This window comes from Trachypithecus francoisi, unplaced genomic scaffold, assembly GCF_009764315.1.
Source record: "Trachypithecus francoisi isolate TF-2019V2 unplaced genomic scaffold, Tfra_2.0 Lachesis_group12, whole genome shotgun sequence".
Lineage (NCBI taxonomy): Eukaryota > Metazoa > Chordata > Mammalia > Primates > Cercopithecidae > Trachypithecus > Trachypithecus francoisi.
The window spans coordinates 24,899,165-24,918,694 of record NW_022681457.1 but is presented as its reverse complement, the minus strand read 5'-3'; the positions used below and the strand labels follow the sequence as shown (position 1 = coordinate 24,918,694).

Here is a 19,530-nt window from a genome sequence, read left to right as displayed (position 1 = left end):
AACTGTGGAAATCAGCCTGGATTAGGGCAAGTTCCAGATACTGTCATCAGCTTCTTCCTGGTTCTTTCTCTCTCTCCTCCCCAAGGCCAGGCATCGTTATATAATTTGATCAGGTGAAACTCTTCACCTGTTGTTCCAAATCAGTTGTTAATGACATAACCTTTGACTCTGGGTACTTTGGTTTTTGACAGGCAAAGAACCGTTTCTTTCAAAAAGCCTTCCTTTCCAAAGAATTCCCTTTGTCATGAACTTCAAAATGTCTGTTTTAAAACTAAAAAACTAGGCTTGGTGCAGTGGTGCATGTCTGTAATCCCAATGCTTTGGGAAGCTGAGGTGGGAGAATGGTTTGAGGCCAGGAGTTCAAGACCAGCCTGGGTGAGACCCTGTCTCTACAAAAGAATTTAAAAATTAGCTGGGTGTGGTGGTGCACATCTGTAGTCCTAGTTACTCAAGAGGCTGAGTCAGGAGGATTGCTTACACCCAGGAGTTTGAGCTTACAATGAGTGACAATTGTGCCACTGCAAGCAAACTAAGCAGACTTTTTCCTCTATGAATTTCTGCTAAAACAAACAATAATAGGTTAATATTCATTATATTTTATAATAATAGTACTACCTCATAAGGTTTTGGTCACAATTAAATGAGTTAATATGTATTCAGTGCCTAGTGCCACTTAGCATTCTACAAGTGTTTGTTCGCCAAGCACTGTTGCAAATGCCCTGCCTGTAACTACCTCACTTAGTCCCACAACAACTTCACAAGGTAGGAACTGTTATAATCCTCTTGTTTCAGATGAGGACACTAAATCACGGTAAGGTTGCTCAGGTCACACAGCTAGTAGGTGACAGGGATGGATTTCAAGCCCAGGCAGTCAGGCTCCAGACCTTGTCTGCTCTGCTATATGGCTTCTGCCTCTCAAGAGGAAATAAAGGAGTCACAAGAAATTCCAAGAAAGGAATCAAATGTTAGCATTTTTTTTCTTTCTTTTATTTTGAGACAGGGTCTTGCTCTGTCACCCAGGCTGGAGTGCAGTGGTGTGATTATAGCTCACTGCAGCCTCAAACCCCTTAGAGCTCAAGCAATCCTCCCACCTCAGCCCCACCAAGTAGCTGGGACCACAAGTGCCTGCTACCACACTCAGCTAATTTTGTTTAAAGAGACGAGGTCTCTCTATGTTGCCCAGACTGGACTCAAACTCCTGAGCTAAAGGGACTATCCTGCCTTGGCCTCCCAAAGCACTGGAATTATAGGCATGTGCCACTACACCCAGCAGAATGTTAGCATTTCAAAATTTTACTGCAACACTCTACTTTGAAATGCATCAGAAAAGTAAGATGGACTGATGGATGGATCAAATGATAAAAGGATAGATCGGTTATGTAATAAAGCATATGTATTAGGCCAGGCGCAGTGGCTCACACCTATAATCCCTGCACTTTGGGAGGCTGAGGTGGATGGATCACTTGAGGTCAGGAGTTGGAGACCAGCCTGGCCAACATGGTGAAACCCCATCTCTACTAAGAATACAAAAATTAGTCGACATGGTGGCATGCGCCTGTAATCCCAGCTACTCAGGAGGCTGAGGCAGGAGAATTACTTGAACCCGGGAGGCAAGAGTTGCAGTCAGCTGAGATTGTGGGCACTGCACTCCAGCCTGGGCTACAGAGCAAGACTCTGTCTCAAAAAATAAAAACTAAAAATAAATAAATTTTAAAAAGCATGTGTATTAAAGTGTTCATGGTAGAATGGAAATTATACAGGTATTTGTAACAAAACTCATGTTTTCTGTGTCTGAACTTTTTCATAATAAAATATTGAGCACCCTTCCCCAAATATTGCTGCAACATATTTGTACACTATGAGCCATTCAGATAATTCTTTTTTCAAAAGTCTACCTTATCCAGCATCCCACTACATATGACAGCACACATTTAACTACTAAATTGTATAGGATAGACAAAATGCCATGCGACTCTGAAATAAGGGTAATCACTATGGACTAGCCTGATAAGTGCCCCCAAGGAATGTCACTGTGAGTCTCATTTTTGCAGATTGTGGCAAGTAGAGAAATAGGAGAAAAAAATTAAACCATATTTAACTGTATGATTAAAATGCCCCTATTCTAATAACCAGTGAATCAACAGTTTTTTTTTTTTTTTTTTTTTGAAACCGAGTCTCGCTCTGTTGCCGAGGCTGGAGTGCAATGGTGTGATCTCAGCTCACTGCAACCTCCACCTCCTGGGTTCAAGTGATTCTCCTGCCTCAGCCTCCTGAGTAGCTGGGATTACAGGAACATACCACCACGCCCGGCTAATTTTTGTATTTTTTAGTAGAGACAGGGTTTCACCATGTTAGGCAGGCTGGTCTCAAACTCCCGACCTCAGGTGATCCGCCAGCCTCAGCCTCCCAAAGTGCTGGGATTACAAGCGTGAGCTCCTGCACCCAGTCTTTTTTTTTTCTGAAATGGTGTCTCACTCTGTTGCCCAGGCTGGAGTGCAATGGTGCGATCTAGGCTCACCACAACCTCCGTCTCCCCGGTTCAAGTGATTCTTCTGCCTCTGCTTCCTGAGTAGCTGGGACTATAGGCGTGCACCACCACACTGGCTAATTTTTATGTTTTTTGTAGAGATGGAATCTCACCATGTTGCCCAGGCTGGTCTTGACCTCCTGGGCTCAAGTACTCCTCCCACCTCAACCTCCAAAAGTGCTGGGTTTATAGGCATGAGCCACTGCACTTGGCCTATTTATATATATATATATATTTTTTGAGACGGAGTCTTGCTCTGTCGCCCAGGCTGGACTGGAGTGCAGTGGCCGGATCTCAGCTCACTGCAAGCTCCGCCTCCCAGGTTTAGGCCATTCTCCTGCCTCAACCTGCCGAGTAGCTGGGACTACAGGCGCCCGCCACCTCACCCGGCTAGTTTTTTGTATTTTTTTAGTAGAGACGGGGTTTCACCATGTTAGCCAGGATGGTCTCGATCTCCTGACTTCGTGATCTGCCCGTCTCGGCCTCCCAAAGTGCTGGGATTACAGGCTTGAGCCACTGCGCCCGACCAAGGCCTATTTATATTTTAAGGCTAGTCAAGTGAATCACTGGGAGTGAAGATGGAACAAAGAAATCTATAACTGGGCCAGGCATGGTGGCTCACACCTGTAATCCCAGCACTTTGGGAGGCCAAGGCAGGTGGATGCCTTTGAGTTCAGGAGTTTGATATCAGTCTGAGCAACATGGAGAAACCTTGTCTCTACAAAAAAAGACAAAAATTAGCCGGCTGTGGTGGCCTATGTCTGTAATCCCAGCTACTTGGAAGGCTGAGGCTAGAGAATCACTTGAAGCCAGGAGGCAGAGGTTGCAGTGAGCCGAGATCATGCCACTGCACTCCAACCTGGGGGAGCCCGCCACCACTCCCGGCTAGTTTCATTTTTTGTATTTTTAGTAAAGACAGGGTTTTCGTCATGTTGGCCAGGTTGGTCTCAAACACCTGACCTCAGGTGATCCACCCACCTTGCCCTCCCAAAGTGTTGGGATTACAGGTGTGAGCCACCGTGCCCAGCTTGACCAGCCGTATTTTATTTTTATTATATTTAAGGTATACAACATGATGTTTTGATACACATAAAGCCTGTCCAACCTGTGGCCTGTGAGTCGAATGTGGCCCAGGACAGCTTTGAATATAGCCCAACAGAAATTTGTAAACTTTCTTAAAACATTATGAGTTTTTTTTTGTGATTTTTTGTTTGTTTGTTTGTTAGCTCAACAGCTATCATTAGTGTTAGTGTATTTTATGTGTGGCCAAAGACAATTCTTTTCTTCCAATGTGGCCCAGGGAAGCCAAAATATATAAATAGTGGTTACTATAGTCAAGCCAATTATGGGCATTAACGCATTTATGAGGACTCTATCCTCATGACCTAATCACCTCCCAAAGGCCCCACCTCCTAATACCATAATTTCAGAATTAGGTTAGGATTTCAACATATGAATTTTGGAGAGACATAAACATTCAGTCATTGCAGGAAGAAAGTTAGAAGCTGAGTGCAGCTGTGTATGGTGACTCACACCTGTAATCCCAGCACTTTGAGAGGCTGAGGCGGGTGGATCGCTAGAGTCCAAGAGTTTGAGACCAGCCTGGGCAATGTGGTGAAACCCTGTCTCTACCAAAAATACAAAAAATTAGCTGGACGTGGTGGTGAAAGCCTGTGGTCCCAGCTACTCAGGAGGCTGAGGTGGGAGGACTGCTTGAGCCCAGGAGGCAGAGGTTGCAGTGAGCCACTGCACTCCAGCTTGGGTGACGAAGTGAGACCCTGTCTCAAAAAAAAGGAAGCTGAGGGCAAATTATGTGCAAATATTTAGATTATATCCTTGGGCTGTTAATATTGATATAATAATAAGAATAGCTAATAGTTTTTTTAATGTTTATTATGTGCCCAGGACTATTAGAAACACTCTACATGTATTAAATTATTTAATCCTCTCACCAACTCAGTGAAGGTAAAATAGGGACTATTATTGTCCCTGTTTAAAAGATAAGGTAATTAAGTTGAGCATGGTGGTTCATGCCAATAATTCTAGCACTTTGGGAGGCTGAGGAGGGAGACTTGCTTGAACTCAGGAGTTTGAGACCAGCCTGGGCAACATAATGAGACCTTGTCTTTTTTTTTTTTTTTTTTTTTTTTTTGAGACGGAGTCTCGCTGTGTCGCCCAGGCTGGAGTGCAGTGGTGCGATCTCGGCTCACTGCAAGCTCCGCCTCCCGGGTTCCTGCCATTCTCCCGCCTCAGCCTCCGAGTAGCTGGACTACAGGCGCCCGCCACCGCGCCCGGCTAGTTTTTTGTATTTTTAGTAGAGACGGGGTTTCACCGTGTTAGCCAGGAGGGTCTCGATCTCCTGACCTCGTGATCCGCCCGCCTCGGCCTCCCAAAGTGCTGGGATTACAGGCTTGAGCCACCGCGCCCGGCCCGAGACCTTGTCTTATTAGCCAGGCATGGTGGTGTGTGCCTGTGGTCCCAGCTACTCAGGAAGTTGAGGTAGAAAGATCACTTGAACCTGGCAGGTTGAGGCTACAGTGAGCCATGATTGCACCACTGCACTCCAGCCTGGGTAAAAGAGTGAGGCGTCTTAAAATTTTTTTTTTTTTTTAAATTAAAGATAAGGTAACTAAGGCACAGGAGATTAAGTAACTTGCACAATATAACACAGGTAAAAAGTCATGGAGCTAGATTTTAAAATCGGCAATTTCATTTCCACACCAGTGCTCTTAACCACTCCCTTACACTGCCTCTTATCAGGGTTTTAAGTAGTTAATTCATAACCCTTCTCTTTCTCATCTAAATTTGGAACCAATTAAAAGTAGACACAGGAGTCAGAGATTAAAAATATTAGCTTTGCCGGGCGCGGTGGCTCAAGCCTGTAATCCCAGCACTTTGGGAGGCCGAGACGGGCGGATCACGAGGTCAGGAGATCGAGATCATCCTGGCTAACATGGTGAAACCCCATCTCTACTAAAAAAAAATACAAAAAACTAGCCGGGTGAGGTGGCGGGCGCCTGTAGTCCCAGCTACTCGGAAGGCTGAGGCAGGAGAATGGCATAAACCCGGGAGGCAGAGCTTGCAGTGAGCTGAGATCCGGCCACTGCACTCCAGCCTGGGTGACAGAGCGAGACTAAGTCTCAAAAAAAAAAAAAAAATTAAAAAATTTTTTAAAAAATAAATAAATAAATAAAAATTAAAAAAAAATAAAAATATTAGCTTTATTTCTGGTGAAAGTTGAATTAAGACATAAAATCAAGTGGATTTTTTTTTTTTTTTTTTGAGATGGAGTCTCGCTCTGTCGCCCAGGCTGGAGTGCAGTGGCCAGATCTCAGCTCACTGCAAGCTCCGCCTCCCGGGTTTACGCCATTCTCCTGCCTCAGTCTCCCGAGTAGCTGGGACTATAGGCGCCCGCCACCTCGCCCAGCTAGTGTTTTTTTTTTGTATTTTTTAGTAGAGACTGGGTTTCACCGTGTTAGCCAGGATGGTCTCGATCTCCTGACCTCGTGATCCGCCTGTCTCAGCCTCCCAAAGTGCTGGGATTACAGGCTTGATCCACCACGCCCAGCCCAAGTGGACTTGTTAACAGTTGCTGAGCTAGTCAGATTTACCTACCCAGCCATAGGTAGCACTAAACAGGTGCAGACCTCACCCACAGGTATAGAGCATATTTTGCTAGGTCATAGCATGGTGGAGACTGAAAACCAGAATGTATCCTCTTTGCAAGCAATCATGCCCAAAACGTACAAGAGTGGCTAATCCACAAATGCCCCATTCCCTCTTCCAAACTCTTCAATCAGATAAGTCACTCTCCTGTCCTTAGTGGAGGGGGCAGGGGGAAAGGGAGAAGCTCACATCTTCCTCTAATAAAAATTCCTCACCATGGAAACATGTTGAGTAGGAAATAAATATTTCCCTGCCTAGCACTTACTAGTTCAGCTCTATAAGAATAAAAAAAGCACTATACACACACACACACACACACACTTGGAGATTTCCCAATTTGAAGTGAGGTAACTCTAGGAGGGCCTACATGATAGAAATCTAGAGGAGGAACTCCCCCTAAAGAAGTATCTAACTGAGATAATCTTCTTAAAGCACTAAGCACATTTTCTGGCAAGTGGTAAGAGGTCAATTTATCTTCTAAGCTCCTATCATCATCATCATGGCTGTTGTTCTATACTTATCTATAATTCCCTTTCTGTGTGAAAACACAAAACAAATAAGAGCAAATCTATTAGAATGAATTCCTGGCCAAGTCTTGTCCAGAGGACAGAAACAATTTACATTTCATAGCACTGTTAAATTTTGCAAAGCAATTAAACATATATCACTTGATTCTCAGAACAACCCTGGTAAGGCAGATATTACAATGGAAATTGCATCTTATGCAGGAGTTAGACTCTAAAGAAACATGTAAGGTAAAAATCAAATATAATAAAAATTAGTCACAAAAATTTTTTTAATTTTCCTTTACAGTATATAAGCATACCATATCTCCATTAATCTAAATAGCTAACTTTTCCTTTGGTTGAGCTATAGATATAATAGCTAATTTGCAGCCTGGGCAACATAGCGAGATTCTGTCTCTATAAAAATTAGCCAAATTTGGCAGTGCACATGTGATGTACCAGACACTTGGGAGGATTTTTTGAGTCTGGGCAGTTGAGGCTGCAGTGAACCATGATCATGCCACTGCACTGTAGCTTGGGTAACAGAGTGAAACTCTGTCAAAAGAAATGAATGAATGAGAGAGAGAGAAAGGAAGGAAGGAAGGAAGAAAAGAAGGAAGGAAGGAAGGAAAGAAGAAAAGAAGGAAGGAAGGTAGGAAGGAAGGAAGGAAAAAGAAAAAAGAAATAGCTGACTTGCATTTAGAGGCTATATTGTACAAAAAATGAGGGTAGTATATTTAAACACCAACACTTTTGGCAGCAAGATGCCATACTGTAAAAAGTATAAGAGAACCGAGCGCAGTGGCTCACACTTGTAATCCCAGCACTTTGGGAGGCCGAGGCAGGTGGATCACCTGAGGTCAGGAGTTCGAGACCAGCCTAGCCAACATGGTGAAACCCCATCTCTACTAAAAAAATTCAAAAAACTGTCCAGGCATGGTGGTGGGCACCTGTAATCCCAGCTAATTGGGAGGCTGAGGCAGGAGAAGTGCTTGAACCCGGGAGGCAGAGGTTGCAGTGAGCTGAGATCGTGCCATTACACTCCAGCCTAGGCGACAAGAGTGAAACTCCATCTCAAAAAAAAAAAAAAAAAGGAAAAAGAAAAAGAAAAAAAAAGGAAAGAAAAAGAAAAGAAAAAAGAAAAGGATAAGAGAACTGACACTAACTATAGAAACAGCAATTTGTGCCACCCTTGCTTCACTTCCCTGCATCTTGTGCCCATTAAGTAGAATTCAGGGCAGCTTCACATTTAAGTGGATTTTCATTATCTCTCTCTCTCTATTTTTTTATTTTTATTTCTTTAGTTTTCTGGTGAGAACTGGAAAACCTGCTAGACTAATTCTAAAAGAACTGTAACACTGCTTTTAAAATGATGTTTGGTTTAATGGGAGTAAGCTAAACAGATATGTAATATGTCTCCACTAGATAATAATAATCTGCAGTTTTGAGTTTCAAGTGACTTAACCAAAGTCACCATCCAGCAAACCCAAACCGGCTGACTTCTATCCCATCTTCCTGGAACTATACAACATCACATCCTCCCATTAACTAGATAGTGTAACTAAGGCGGTCTTTATTAGCAAAAGTAGGTACTGACTTAATCAGATCCGACCTAGGCAGATAGTGACTTTTCCTAGTGAAATATTAGTGTAGATCTAGAGAAATGTTAAAACTAGTCCACCCAGACTGGAGCTCAGCAAAAAGACATAAGGCACATGTCCTTGTTCTTGTGAAAATGCTATCATATCTTTAATGACTATTGTCAAGACCTCTCATCCACAAGACTGAAAAATATCCTGAAAGTGAAAAAGTGATTTACCAAGCAACACTACAGAGTAAATTGTTTCACATTTGTTAAGTTGTGAGAACACAAAAATGATACCTAGCTCAAACAGATGGAAGAGACAGTGGTCTCAATGACTTCATTTTTAAATATGAAATGTGCAACTATTTGGTATATGATATCAGAGTAAAAATTAAGGTAGCCTCATGAAAATGTGACCACTATATAACAACAAAACTGTATAGTACTAAGAGCACCCATATTTGAGCACTCCAAATATGTGATAGTAAATCTTCCTATTCTGATCCTCATTTTGTAGGTAAGGAAACTGAGATTCAGAGAGGCTGAGTAACTTTAATCAGGATCACATAGTTAAGAAATGGCAGAGCCAGAATTTGACCCTAAGATTATCAATTCCAAAGCCTATGCTCCTTCCAGAGTATCATTCTCTGTCTCAAATAAGAAACCTTCCCAAGTAAGGGAATCAGTTTGAAAAACACAGTATAGATATCTCTTACATCATAAGTATTTAGCTCTCACAACTGATAATATGCTTCCCAAACTTCATCTCATTTACTGTAAGAATATTTTATCTTAAAGTTACAACAAAAAAAAGTAACCCATTAAGTATGTATTTTGAATATACTGCACTAGAATACTGGTTCCCAAAGTTGAGCATGGATTCCTGCTCATAATCTCCTGTGAGTCTTCTTCAAATTATTTATTGGACCTCATAGGTGGTGGTAGCAGAGAATAATTCAGTCCCTTACCCTGAATTGTATTATATAGTATCAGTATTAGAGTAAATAAGTTCTGAAACTGCTGGAGGTTTGAATGACAGATATCTTAAATCAAGATAAAAGTAAAATCAAGGTTTAAAAAAACTCTAAATTTTTAAAACAGTTACTCAAAAAGCTAAAATTTTGAAATGATAGTTATTATACTGTAGTTCCTTTCCTTCTCTCAGCTAAATTTTCACTAGCAATCTTTACTGTATGTGGGCTTCTAAATTCAATGTCAGGATTAGGACTAAGAATTAGTCTTGTCTTTTAATCCAATCTATTAACTCTTGCACTTGATTCCCTCTAGCAACAAGAGCAACTTTATTATAAAGTCTTAATTCCTGATATATGTGGAAAGATGATGTTGTTGAAGTACCATCAATAAAGCAGATGCTTCACAGTGGTTGTCATTAATTTGTGCTGATCTTGATACTACCTTGCTTTTGTAACCAACATTTACATTTGCAAGCTTGTAGAATTTGAGAGAAGGTTTACCAGTATAACCTGTAATAATGGCAAAGAAGGAAATAAACGGGGCTATATGAAGACTAAATAAAATGGGAACCACACAAACTGGGATATCAATTTGTCAAAAAAAATGCATTAAATGGGTAACACAAAAGAACACATTATCTTGATTCCAATTGGAAGGCAATGGCCAAATATCTGGGATTTTTCCTCTTTCTGCTTCTCTAATTAAACAGTGGAAGCTACATTAATATTTTCCAGAGGAGACATCTGAGTTCTTAGTTTTATATGATGAGTGGTTTAGATGACTAATATAGGTAAGATGTAACTTTTATGCCAAGGAATACAGCAATGAAAGATGAATTAAATGATTTAACTTTTAAAAAATACTTTTTATCTTAGCTTGTAAAAACAAAATGGAAAAAAAAAAAAAAAAAGCTTCTTATCTGGTTAAAAAAAAACCAAGAACACAAAACTCTTACAACCATTCCACAAGAGTTTTACCACCAGTGTAGTCTGAACCCAAGGCTCTCCAAGTGGGTCTCAAAGTAAGGCCTCTGGACCACCCTGGATCGTGTGTAACGAATACAGAATCCAGAGGCTTTCTAAAAACTTTAGCTTTTGCTCAGTTTCCCCCCACAAATAGTTTTTTTTAATGTAGGAGCCAAAGCACAGTGAATTCTTTGTGTTTCTAGATAAAGAAACCCAACACACGGAAATACGACCATCTTTCATATGAAAATCTGAGCAAATGACTCTCAAATCCACTATCCTTTACTAAGGAAATAAAGGGATTCTAGAAAAGAAAGACTCTTGAACAAATAACGATGCCCTTAAGTGGAATGGATTGTTTTGTGAGGTAGTGGTTCCTCTTCCTCTTCCACTGGAAAAATGGAAACAAATGCTGGCTGAAAACCGAGGTGTTCTGAAGAGGTTTCTACATTAGGGTGGGAGGTGGAACCAGCTACTGGTACTTCAGGCTGGGAGAAGTTTTCAACTAATTTCACAATGACTGAGAAAACATGTCAGAAAAATACATAGTTGACGGGTCTTACGCGTTTTAGACCTCTAATAAAGGCTTAAAATTCATTCATTTAAAAAATTAAGTGTTTATAAAAAACATTTATTACAAAGAAGGAAACTGAAGAAAAGAAATGGGAAGAAAACAGTCCCCCAAACTCCTGAGAAAGACTCGATTTGATAAGTTAACAGCCTTCAAGATCCCCTATCCCCGTTCCCGTGGTGCAAGGCTGTTATTCATCAAATAATTTAGATCGTCCCCTTTGTGTTCAGCAATGCTAGGCGGTCAGGAACTCACAGGGCAACACTAATGACAATGGCTCATTAATTGGCACGGTGAGCTTCAAGAAGGAGCAACTGACCTGGGCAGGGAGGCTCAGGAAGGCTTCGCGGAGGAGACGCTGCATCCCAGGGGAACCTCGAGAGCAAAGAGAACGTTTAGAGTTTAGGATGGTTCTGGGGCGGACAAGAGAGCTCCCCGCGAACCTAGGCACGCGCCCTTTGCAGAAAGGGGTAACGGGGGCTTTTTCGGAGAAAACTGAGTCTTCCTTACCATCTGTTGAGAGGAAAGTGGGAGGGATGGAGGCAGGAAAAGAACCAAAGTTCTCCCCTTCACTAAGACGTGCACCGCAGCTCTGGTCCCCGGACCCCGGGAAGGAGCATGGCAAACGCGGAGTCCGCAGAGGCGGGAGCGGCGGGGCCGGGGATGGCGCAGAGTGCGCTTCTCGCTGCCGGTTCGCGGCCGGGGGTGGGGGACACTCCTGTCCATCCCCCAGCCCGGCCGGGTCGCCAGGGTCCTCACGCTAGGGCTGTGGCTTAATTAGACCGTGGTAAACTTGCCCCTATTTCCCCAGAGATCCCAGGCTGGGTCCTCTCGGCCTCCCAGGTTCACTCTGAGGGGATTTATTTTCCTTCGCGAGCCTCCCATGAGCCGCCAACTGAGTCGCCGCGGGACTGGGACGGGAGCTGAGGCCCCACCGCGCGCCCCGCTGCACGCCCAGCTCCGCGGAGGGTGCCTTTCACACCTGGGTTTCCTTCGTAATTAATTCGTATTCTCTTCTCCCTTCCCTCCCTCAGGCAGGGGCAGCTGGAGTCCCGCAGGCCGAGCCCTCGAGGTTAGCACGGGGGTGATCTTGGCGTGGGCAGAGGGTTGGGGCGCCCTTGCGGACCGATCCCCGACACGACAGCACGGTGGTTGGGCCGCTGGGTGAGGGGAGCTTCGGGCCTGCAGTTCCCGCCTTCTTTCTTCCCTCCCAAATCATGAGGCAAGAAGGAAATGGGGCCGTCGGTCCCGGCAGAACCGCCCATCGCCCGGCTAGAGGCGCCCAGGCCGCGGGAAGCCCCGGGGTCCAGGTCCACAGCCTTCCCGGAGCTGAGTTCCATCGGCCTGGCGCGTCTGTGTCTGTCTTTCCCTTCTCTCAACCCTCCCCAATCTTCCTTGCCCCCGAGTCTGCTGTTTTTGTTTCCTCAAGTGGCGCCTTCTTGCTGGGTAAAGCACACTTTTTCCTCCTCCGAGTACTTCCATAGCTTGCACTTGGGCTGCTGAGTGACCCTGGGTAAGTCCCAGAACCTTCTGGGTGGGCCTGTGTGAAAAGAGGGCCAGGGTGACCCCGGAGGCCACTTCTAATGCCGATATCTTCAGCACCAGAGGACTCAGGCAAGAGAGTGAAGGTGTCCCTCTTCTTCCCCACCACGCCCCTGATGGGACTGAGCTGTGTGCAAAAGCACAGATCATCTGGAGAAGAGCCTTGGGTAGCAGTTTTATGTTAAAATGGGGGAGGGGACCAATTCAATTCTGCATTAAGGAAAATTCTAATATATGACAGCACTTCAGGAAATAAAAATAAGATGGTTATGCTTTCCTTACAGACACCCTGGCTGGTTTTACATTTATTTTCAAATTTTGTTTTGTGTACCCCAGGGAGCAAAGAATGGCTTGTACATTCCTCAGAGGGCAAGGGGAGGGGGAGTGACGAAGAGAGTAGTTGGCTCTGGGTGTAACTCTGCCAACTGTTGGAGGGCAGCAAGGGGAGGGTGGTCTTTTAAGTGGGTTTGGGATCTGGTTACCTTTAATTCGCCTCCCAGGCCGCATCTTGCACTAATGGGTGTCTGTCAGCGGTGGACTCAGGTTTCCCCACTCGCCTCGGATAGTGGAAGCACAGGGGCAAACAGCAGAGTAGGCCGCTCTGCCAGAGAGGCAAGAGAGATATGCCCTGCCCCTGGAGCTGGGGGTGCAGGCTGAAGGATGGGTAGGCACCGAGGGCTTCTCCGCAGGCATGGTGAAAGGGCTACAGACCAGGAGGAGGCTCCACCTTTTAAAAGCCCTTTCTGAGGTGGGAGTTTCCTGGGATGGGTTCTGCAACCCCTCTTAGAAAAATCCACCTTTCATACCTAAAATCAAATTGTTCAAAACCAAGCCAACGTATTTGGTAGTGTACCAGTGCTTAGAACAGAGTTGTTTCTTCGTGCAGAGGCCATTAAAAAACAAACTCTACATGCCCCCAGTACTTTACAGTTTACAAGACATTTCTCACTGACACCAATTCACCTAATTCTGCAAGCCCGGGTGACAGGCAGACGCATTCTCACTGAAGAGTCGAGGAAATGCAGACATGCAAAGAAACCAAGCAGCTTGTCCAAAGTCACAGTTAGGAAATGCCTAATCCCTGTTGGAACGCCTTCTGGCAAGGCCTTTCTCATCCCGCTTCTTCCTGTCGCCTCCTCCCTTGAAACAGACGGCCCCCCACAAAGCTCAGCCTGGCACTTTCAGAATGCCCTTTCAACCTCCTGCCTTCACTACTTTATTCTGCAGCTTGCACCACCGGGGACACAGGTGGAGTCGGGGGACATAAGGCTCTGAAACACACTTTCTGAAAGAAAGATCTGAAAGATCACATACCCTTCAGGACAGTTTCTCAAGGGACTCAAGTTAAAAATACACAACTCTCTCACACACATATCAGCCTTTCATGTTCTCCTTACTACCAAGACTCACCCTATAAACCACGTGAAATAAATAACCTCAAATATAACTCTTAATTGCTTCCAAGTCAATGTTTCCTCATCACTAAACTTTATTGCCTCCCAATCTTTAGGACAAACTCCTCTTGGGACTCTGTTCCTCCCAGGACACAGGCGGAGGAAAGGAGGAAAGCAGCTTCTCGACATTCGACCTAGGCGTACGGGGCCTGAGAAGAAGCAAGGATGTCAGAAGGCTCAGAGCCTGGGAGGGAAGGAGAGGCCTCTGGGGCTGGGGCTGGACCCTTCCAGACAAACCGCGAAGTCTTCCGTCTGCTCGTCGCCCCCTACAGGCCACATCTGCCATCGCATCGAGAGCCCTCGGCCCGCACATGTTTTGCTCTACTCTTCGTTCGCCTTTCCCTGGACATCCAGATCCACCTTCCGGAGGGACTAGATGCGGGCGGTCCCACTCAGAACTTGGTCCTGGGAACACTGTAGGGGCCACAGGCCTCAGGGCTGGATTGATTTTTCTAGGAATATGTGCTAGAGAAAGTAGAAACGTCTAAATGCATGTGTAGCCGAAAGCTAAAATCTTCCCCATAAAAATCAACCAGCTTCCTCCTTTTATTGCAAATAAATCTGCCCTCCCTTCCTTTAGTTTTCTTTTCTTAAGTGGAATAAAAAGTGGATATCAGTAGAGTTGCCTTTAAATCTCAACGAGAGAGCTGTTTCCAGTGCCGTTTGTCGCAGATGCCTGAGTTCCATAACATCAAACAAGGGTTTCAGGCTTCCCTCCGCCCTACCACTAAGTGCTTGCGATCATTATCTATGATATTTGCATTTCCCCTTCTGTGCTAAATCTTCGAGGTTTAAAAAGCTTAAACCAAAAAGAGTTTTTGAGGGTGCGACGGCCGGGCCCATCTTCCTGACATCTACCGGGACTTTAAATAACCGCTGGCAGGTTGGGGGTCTGGGTCCGAGAGTTTCCTGCCTTCCACGACATAAAGGAAGGGGACCATCTCTAGGCCGTCGTTCAAGGGTAAGAACTGGCTGGAAGGAAAGTTGCCGGCAGGTCTCTGCTGTTCACCCCGCCGCCTAATGAATGTAGCGCTAGAAAAAGCCCTGCGAGTCTCCGGCGGCGGCTTGTGGCTGAGTGTCACGCTGCTGACGCAGGCTCGGCCGGTATTGCTGCTATGCGAGGAAATATGAGCGAGTAATTTTATAAGTAACAAAGGATCAGGGATGGAATGAGGCCCCTGTTATCCAATGTCATTTAGAAGCCTTGGATCAGCAGCTTCTTGAGGCTAAAAGTGAATTCAAGAAGCCCTGCCTTTCCCTTTTCCCAGGGGGTGTCAGCTAAATTTAGAAATAACCTCTCTATGTGTTTGCACAAATCATGTACCATTTGCTGTTTGTGTAAAAACCGATTAGCCAGACACAACTGTGAAACAACTTGTTACTTTTATAGCTGCAACACACAAACAAAATTAGATCCGTTTAGTTTTCCTTGTAAAAGGAGATTAGAAGGGACCCGCCCGGAGACCGTGTGGTCCATAATCTCCTCTCGGTGAAGGTTACCATTGCTCCTCTCTCGCGGTGGTTATCAGGTTCTTGTTTATCAAGTTAAACTATCTCACCCCCGGCAGCTTGTTTTATTTTAGGACCCTGATCCCGAAGGAATGTTTACTCAAGGACACAATAATGTTTACGGTTTACCAGGAAAACAGATTCGGTATTTGCAAGGAAGCGTCTTTCAAAGCAACTTCCAGCCCACGTCGACAGAGGAGAAATGAGGCTGGGATCCGCTACGGTGAGGCATCTCCACCACCAGGGAGGCAAAGTGGACAACACTGGGGACTGGCCGGGTTTAACCAAAAGGACGCGCGCAGGGCCCAGCCGACAGCACTGCTACTCGCTCCAGTTTTTAAAAGCGATTTCGCACAAGTAATTGTAACAGCTAAATTAATTACAAAATAATTAGAATTGATGCCTTTTGAGGATATGCTGATAGTGAGAACCAGCCTTCCACATCAAGATGTTTCATTTCTACCTTCATACTTTCTTTTAAAAGGTTTTTAACAGCTGAAATGCACATTAAAAATAATCTACGAGGACCTTCCCCATTCCTGCCCTATGATCTCGCATTTCACACTAACCTAGCCTAAGGTAAAGAAAAAAAGGAGAGAGAGGAGATATTCAGCTGTTTTAAAAAGAGTATTAAGGCCACCATTCCTTGGCCTTCAGAAAGGCTTCGGATTGGAGGGAGAGGAAGCATCTATAGGAACTCTTCAGAAATCCAATTATGTTGTGGATTGATTATTGCCATATAAATGAGGTATCTTATTTGACAATATTATGAAAACAAAACTATGTATTATCTATCAGAGGAATATAAATAAAATCTCACTGCAAAATGTAAAATGCCTTAACATAAAATTTTAAAACCAGCTGGGTCTATTTACCACTTCCACTTAAGGAATAAAGAGAAATAATTTCAAAAATCTAAGATTTAAATGTTAAAAAGAGGGATGTTTGTAATTTACTTACTTTTCAAAGGATAATTGAAATGACCAGGAACTCTCTCATTTGGGAAGTTTTCATTGTGGAAGACACAAGTCTGGTCATTTAAAAAAAAAAACATTTAAAGACTGCTGTTGTTTCGGTTTCTTTTTTTTAAATGACAGCTTACTTTACAGAAATGTCTGGTCATTTAGATTTAATGGGTTGATATGAATGATATCACTCACATCCTGATTTTATGTGAAAACTAAAAGAAAATTATTAACACAATTTAAATTAGGCATACTGTTTCCTTTCTCCAATTAAAATTTTCTTACACTCAAATTATGAATTTACAAAGTTTGAAAAGGTCATTACTTGAAATTCCTTGATTTCTGGGGAGGAGAAAAGGCAAAAACCATTTAAAAATCTTGCCATTTACTTCAGACAACTAAATAAAACACTAGGCTGGGCATTTTAAAAATTTATTTACAAAGTTGTGTACAACACGATGGAATAACATTTAGAATACCATATATATTCATTCATATATAAACAGACTTTTATAATAGAATGACACTTTTTGCCTTTTTGAAAATTTTTTATATTTAAAATCTCCCAACGTCTCTATACATTCTTTTCTCAGATAAAACTTCGGAGAGTGAACCTTCAAAAAAAATGAAAGTTCAGAGCTCTAAATCTACGGAATTTGTTTTTTCTTAAAAAAATAAAAACCCCAAAAGGAAAGTCAATAATTTTTTTACAAATATTTACAAAGAATTTCCCTCCCATCCCCACGGTACTAAGAGCAGGCGCCGTCGGGGTGCATTTTTGGAAAATTCGGTTTTCGGTTTTACCTGTATGGAAAGCTATTCCCGGCGGGCACGCGGTGAGTTTGCTCGACCAGCTTAAGTGTGCGCGAGGGGTGGAGGCCGCGGAAGGTAGGCGTTGGGGGCTCAGGGGAAAGGAAATGGGGGAGAGGCAGAGTCCAGGATTGGGCAGCGGGACCGGGACCGGGCTCGGGACGGGGCGCGCAGCCTGGAGGTGCAGCTGCCGCTCGAGGTCCCCGCCGGGCCCTGGGTACCGGCCACTGGCGCGTCCCTATTGCGCCGGCCATTTGGCTTGCGCGGCGGCGGCTGCAGCGGCGGCGGCCGAGGCTGCGGGCTGCAGAAACTGTCCGGAGAGCGGCACGCTCAGGATGGGCGCGATGGTGGCAGTCGTCCGGCTCAGCGACAGCGGTTGGTGCGTGGCCATGAGCGCTGCCGACTGCACGGTCCCGGGTGGCCGCAGAAACGACTGCGCCGTGTTGCCGCCCCCGGAAGCCCCAGTGCCGCCGGCGCCCCCAGCGCCCGCCGCCGAGCCCCCGGGAGCCGCGGGGCCCCCACCTATGATGTTCTCGATGCTGAACGACGGCCGTGCGCTTGGTTCGGACTTGATGAGCGACGCGGTGGTGCCCGCGGAGCCCGCTGTGCCCGCAGCGGCCGCGGCGGCGCCCAGGCTATTGAGCTGCAGCTGCAGGCCCGGGCCGAGCTGTGAGCCGAAGGCGGCCGCTTTGCGGCCCAGCTCGCCCGAGGGCAGCAGCGGCACGGCGGGAGGCAGCACCGGCGCCACCGGCGGCAGCGCGTACGGGTACTGGAGCGCCGCCGCAGCCGCCGCGGCCGCCGCCGCTGCCGGGTGCGAATAGGCACCGGCCGCCGCCGCCGGGTGCAGGCCGTAGGGGCGGCCGTAGGGTCCCGCAGCGCCGGCCGCCGCCGCCAGGCTGTAGGCGCCGAAGCTCTGCATCATGAGCGCCGTCTGCTCGCGCAGGTGCTCCTGCTGGTGGCGCTTGAAGCGTTTCCGGCGCCGCAGGAAGCTGCCGTTGTCGAACATGTCCTCGGACTGCGGGTCCAGGGTCCAGTAGTTGCCTTTGCCCGGGTTGCCCGGCTCGCGGGGGATCTTGACAAAGCAGTCGTTGAGTGAGAGGTTGTGGCGGATGCTGTTCTGCCAGGCGGGGAACTTCTCCCGGTAGTAGGGGAAGCGGTTGCTGATGAACTCGCAGATGCCGCTCAGGGTCAGCTTCTTCTGCGGGCTCTGCAGGATGGCCATGGTGATGAGCGCGATGTACGAGTAGGGCGGCTTCACCAGGCTGTTCTTCGGCTTGCTCGGGGCCAGGCCTCCCGCCGAACCACTGCCCGCGCCGGGCCCGCCGCCGCTCGCGCCGCCCTCCTCGCCGCCAACGCCGCCCTTGCAGCCGTCCGCCTCGGGCGCGCCCACCTCGCCCCCCGGTCCGGCCCCGGCTCCGGCCGCCTCCTTGGGCAATGCCAGGGGCTGCTGGTGGGGCGGCTGAGGCTGTCCGTGATGGGGTGCCGCCGGAGACACCTCGTCCGCCTCGTCCAGGCGCAGCTCCGGCGGCCCCGCGGGGCTATCGCAACCCCCGTCGCTGTCCTTCTCCTCTAGTCCGTCGTCGCCCTCGCCCACCACATCGATGTCCACGTCCTCGGCCGTCAGCACCGTCTGGCCGGACATGTCGCTGGCGCTGCCGCCGCCGGAGAGGGTCATCCCTCCTCGGGGTTGGTAGCGGCGGCGGGGAGGGGGCAGAGGGCGATGGGGGTGGTCGGGGGCTGCCGCGGAGCTCAGGGGAAGAGGGTTTGAGTGCCCCCGAAAGATGGGGGGCAGGGAGAGGGGAGGGGGCCGCAGGTGTCTTGGGGCCCGCTCGGCTCAGCTCACACTCGGCGGCCTCGCATAGCGCGGCGCGGGCTCTGCCGTCCGCCCCCAGCGGCCGCGCTCCGCGAACTCCTGCCGTCCCTGGCGCTCGGTACTAGGCGCTCGCTACCACTCCCGGCCCCGGCGGTTCTCCACGCCGCACCCCCTCACTTAGCCCGCCTTCCTCGGCCTCTGGCCCTGGCGTGGGGCGCAGGAGCGGTCCAGGCGGGCGCGGAACGCCTGGCGCCGAGCAGCTCGGGAGGGCGCGGGCAGGGGCAGTAGCGGGGGGGCAGGGGGCTGGGTGTCAGGGACGCCGAAGCCCCGGTAGTCGAAAGTCCCGTTTTAAGGACTGGCCTGATAGATTACTTTCTACTTAAAGATCCAGCGGGAGGCGGGGCCACGTGACCGTGCGTGACGTCAGGGCCGCGGCGGAACCGGCCAAACTCAAGTTGGTTCAGGGGATTGTCAACAAAGGGACCAGAGACTCGCAACTCCGCTCCGCACTGTGCGCCAGCATCCCCCAGGCCCCGAGGGCGCTCCGGCCCGCCCGGAGACCCCCCGCCCAGGCTGGAGCCGGGCCCTGGGGCCCAGGAGCGGGTGGGTGTGAGTGTGGGTGGGTGTGAGCGAGCGAGGGCG

The 19,530-nt window shown here is 47.2% G+C and overlaps 1 protein-coding gene and 1 non-coding gene across 2 annotated transcripts; both read right to left on the bottom strand.

Annotated features, from left to right (window-relative positions):
• Positions 1-7,998: 7,998 nt before the first annotated feature.
• Positions 7,999-8,060, bottom strand: LOC117094030. Its single transcript, XR_004441363.1, has one exon. It is a non-coding gene; the product is annotated as a U7 small nuclear RNA (small nuclear RNA).
• Positions 8,061-16,683: 8,623 nt separating this feature from the next.
• Positions 16,684-19,481, bottom strand: FOXD3 (forkhead box D3). Its single transcript, XM_033225127.1, has one exon. It carries the CDS (start codon positions 18,748-18,750, stop codon positions 17,314-17,316), a length of 1,437 nt encoding a protein of 478 aa, XP_033081018.1. The 5' UTR covers positions 18,751-19,481; the 3' UTR covers positions 16,684-17,313.
• Between the last annotated feature and the right edge of the window lie 49 nt (positions 19,482-19,530).

What these genes read in the sequence shown, in the direction of transcription:
- FOXD3 (XM_033225127.1), bottom strand. Translation starts at nt 18,750, where the DNA reads ATGACCCTCTCCGGCGGCGGCAGCGCCAGCGACATGTCCGGCCAGACG.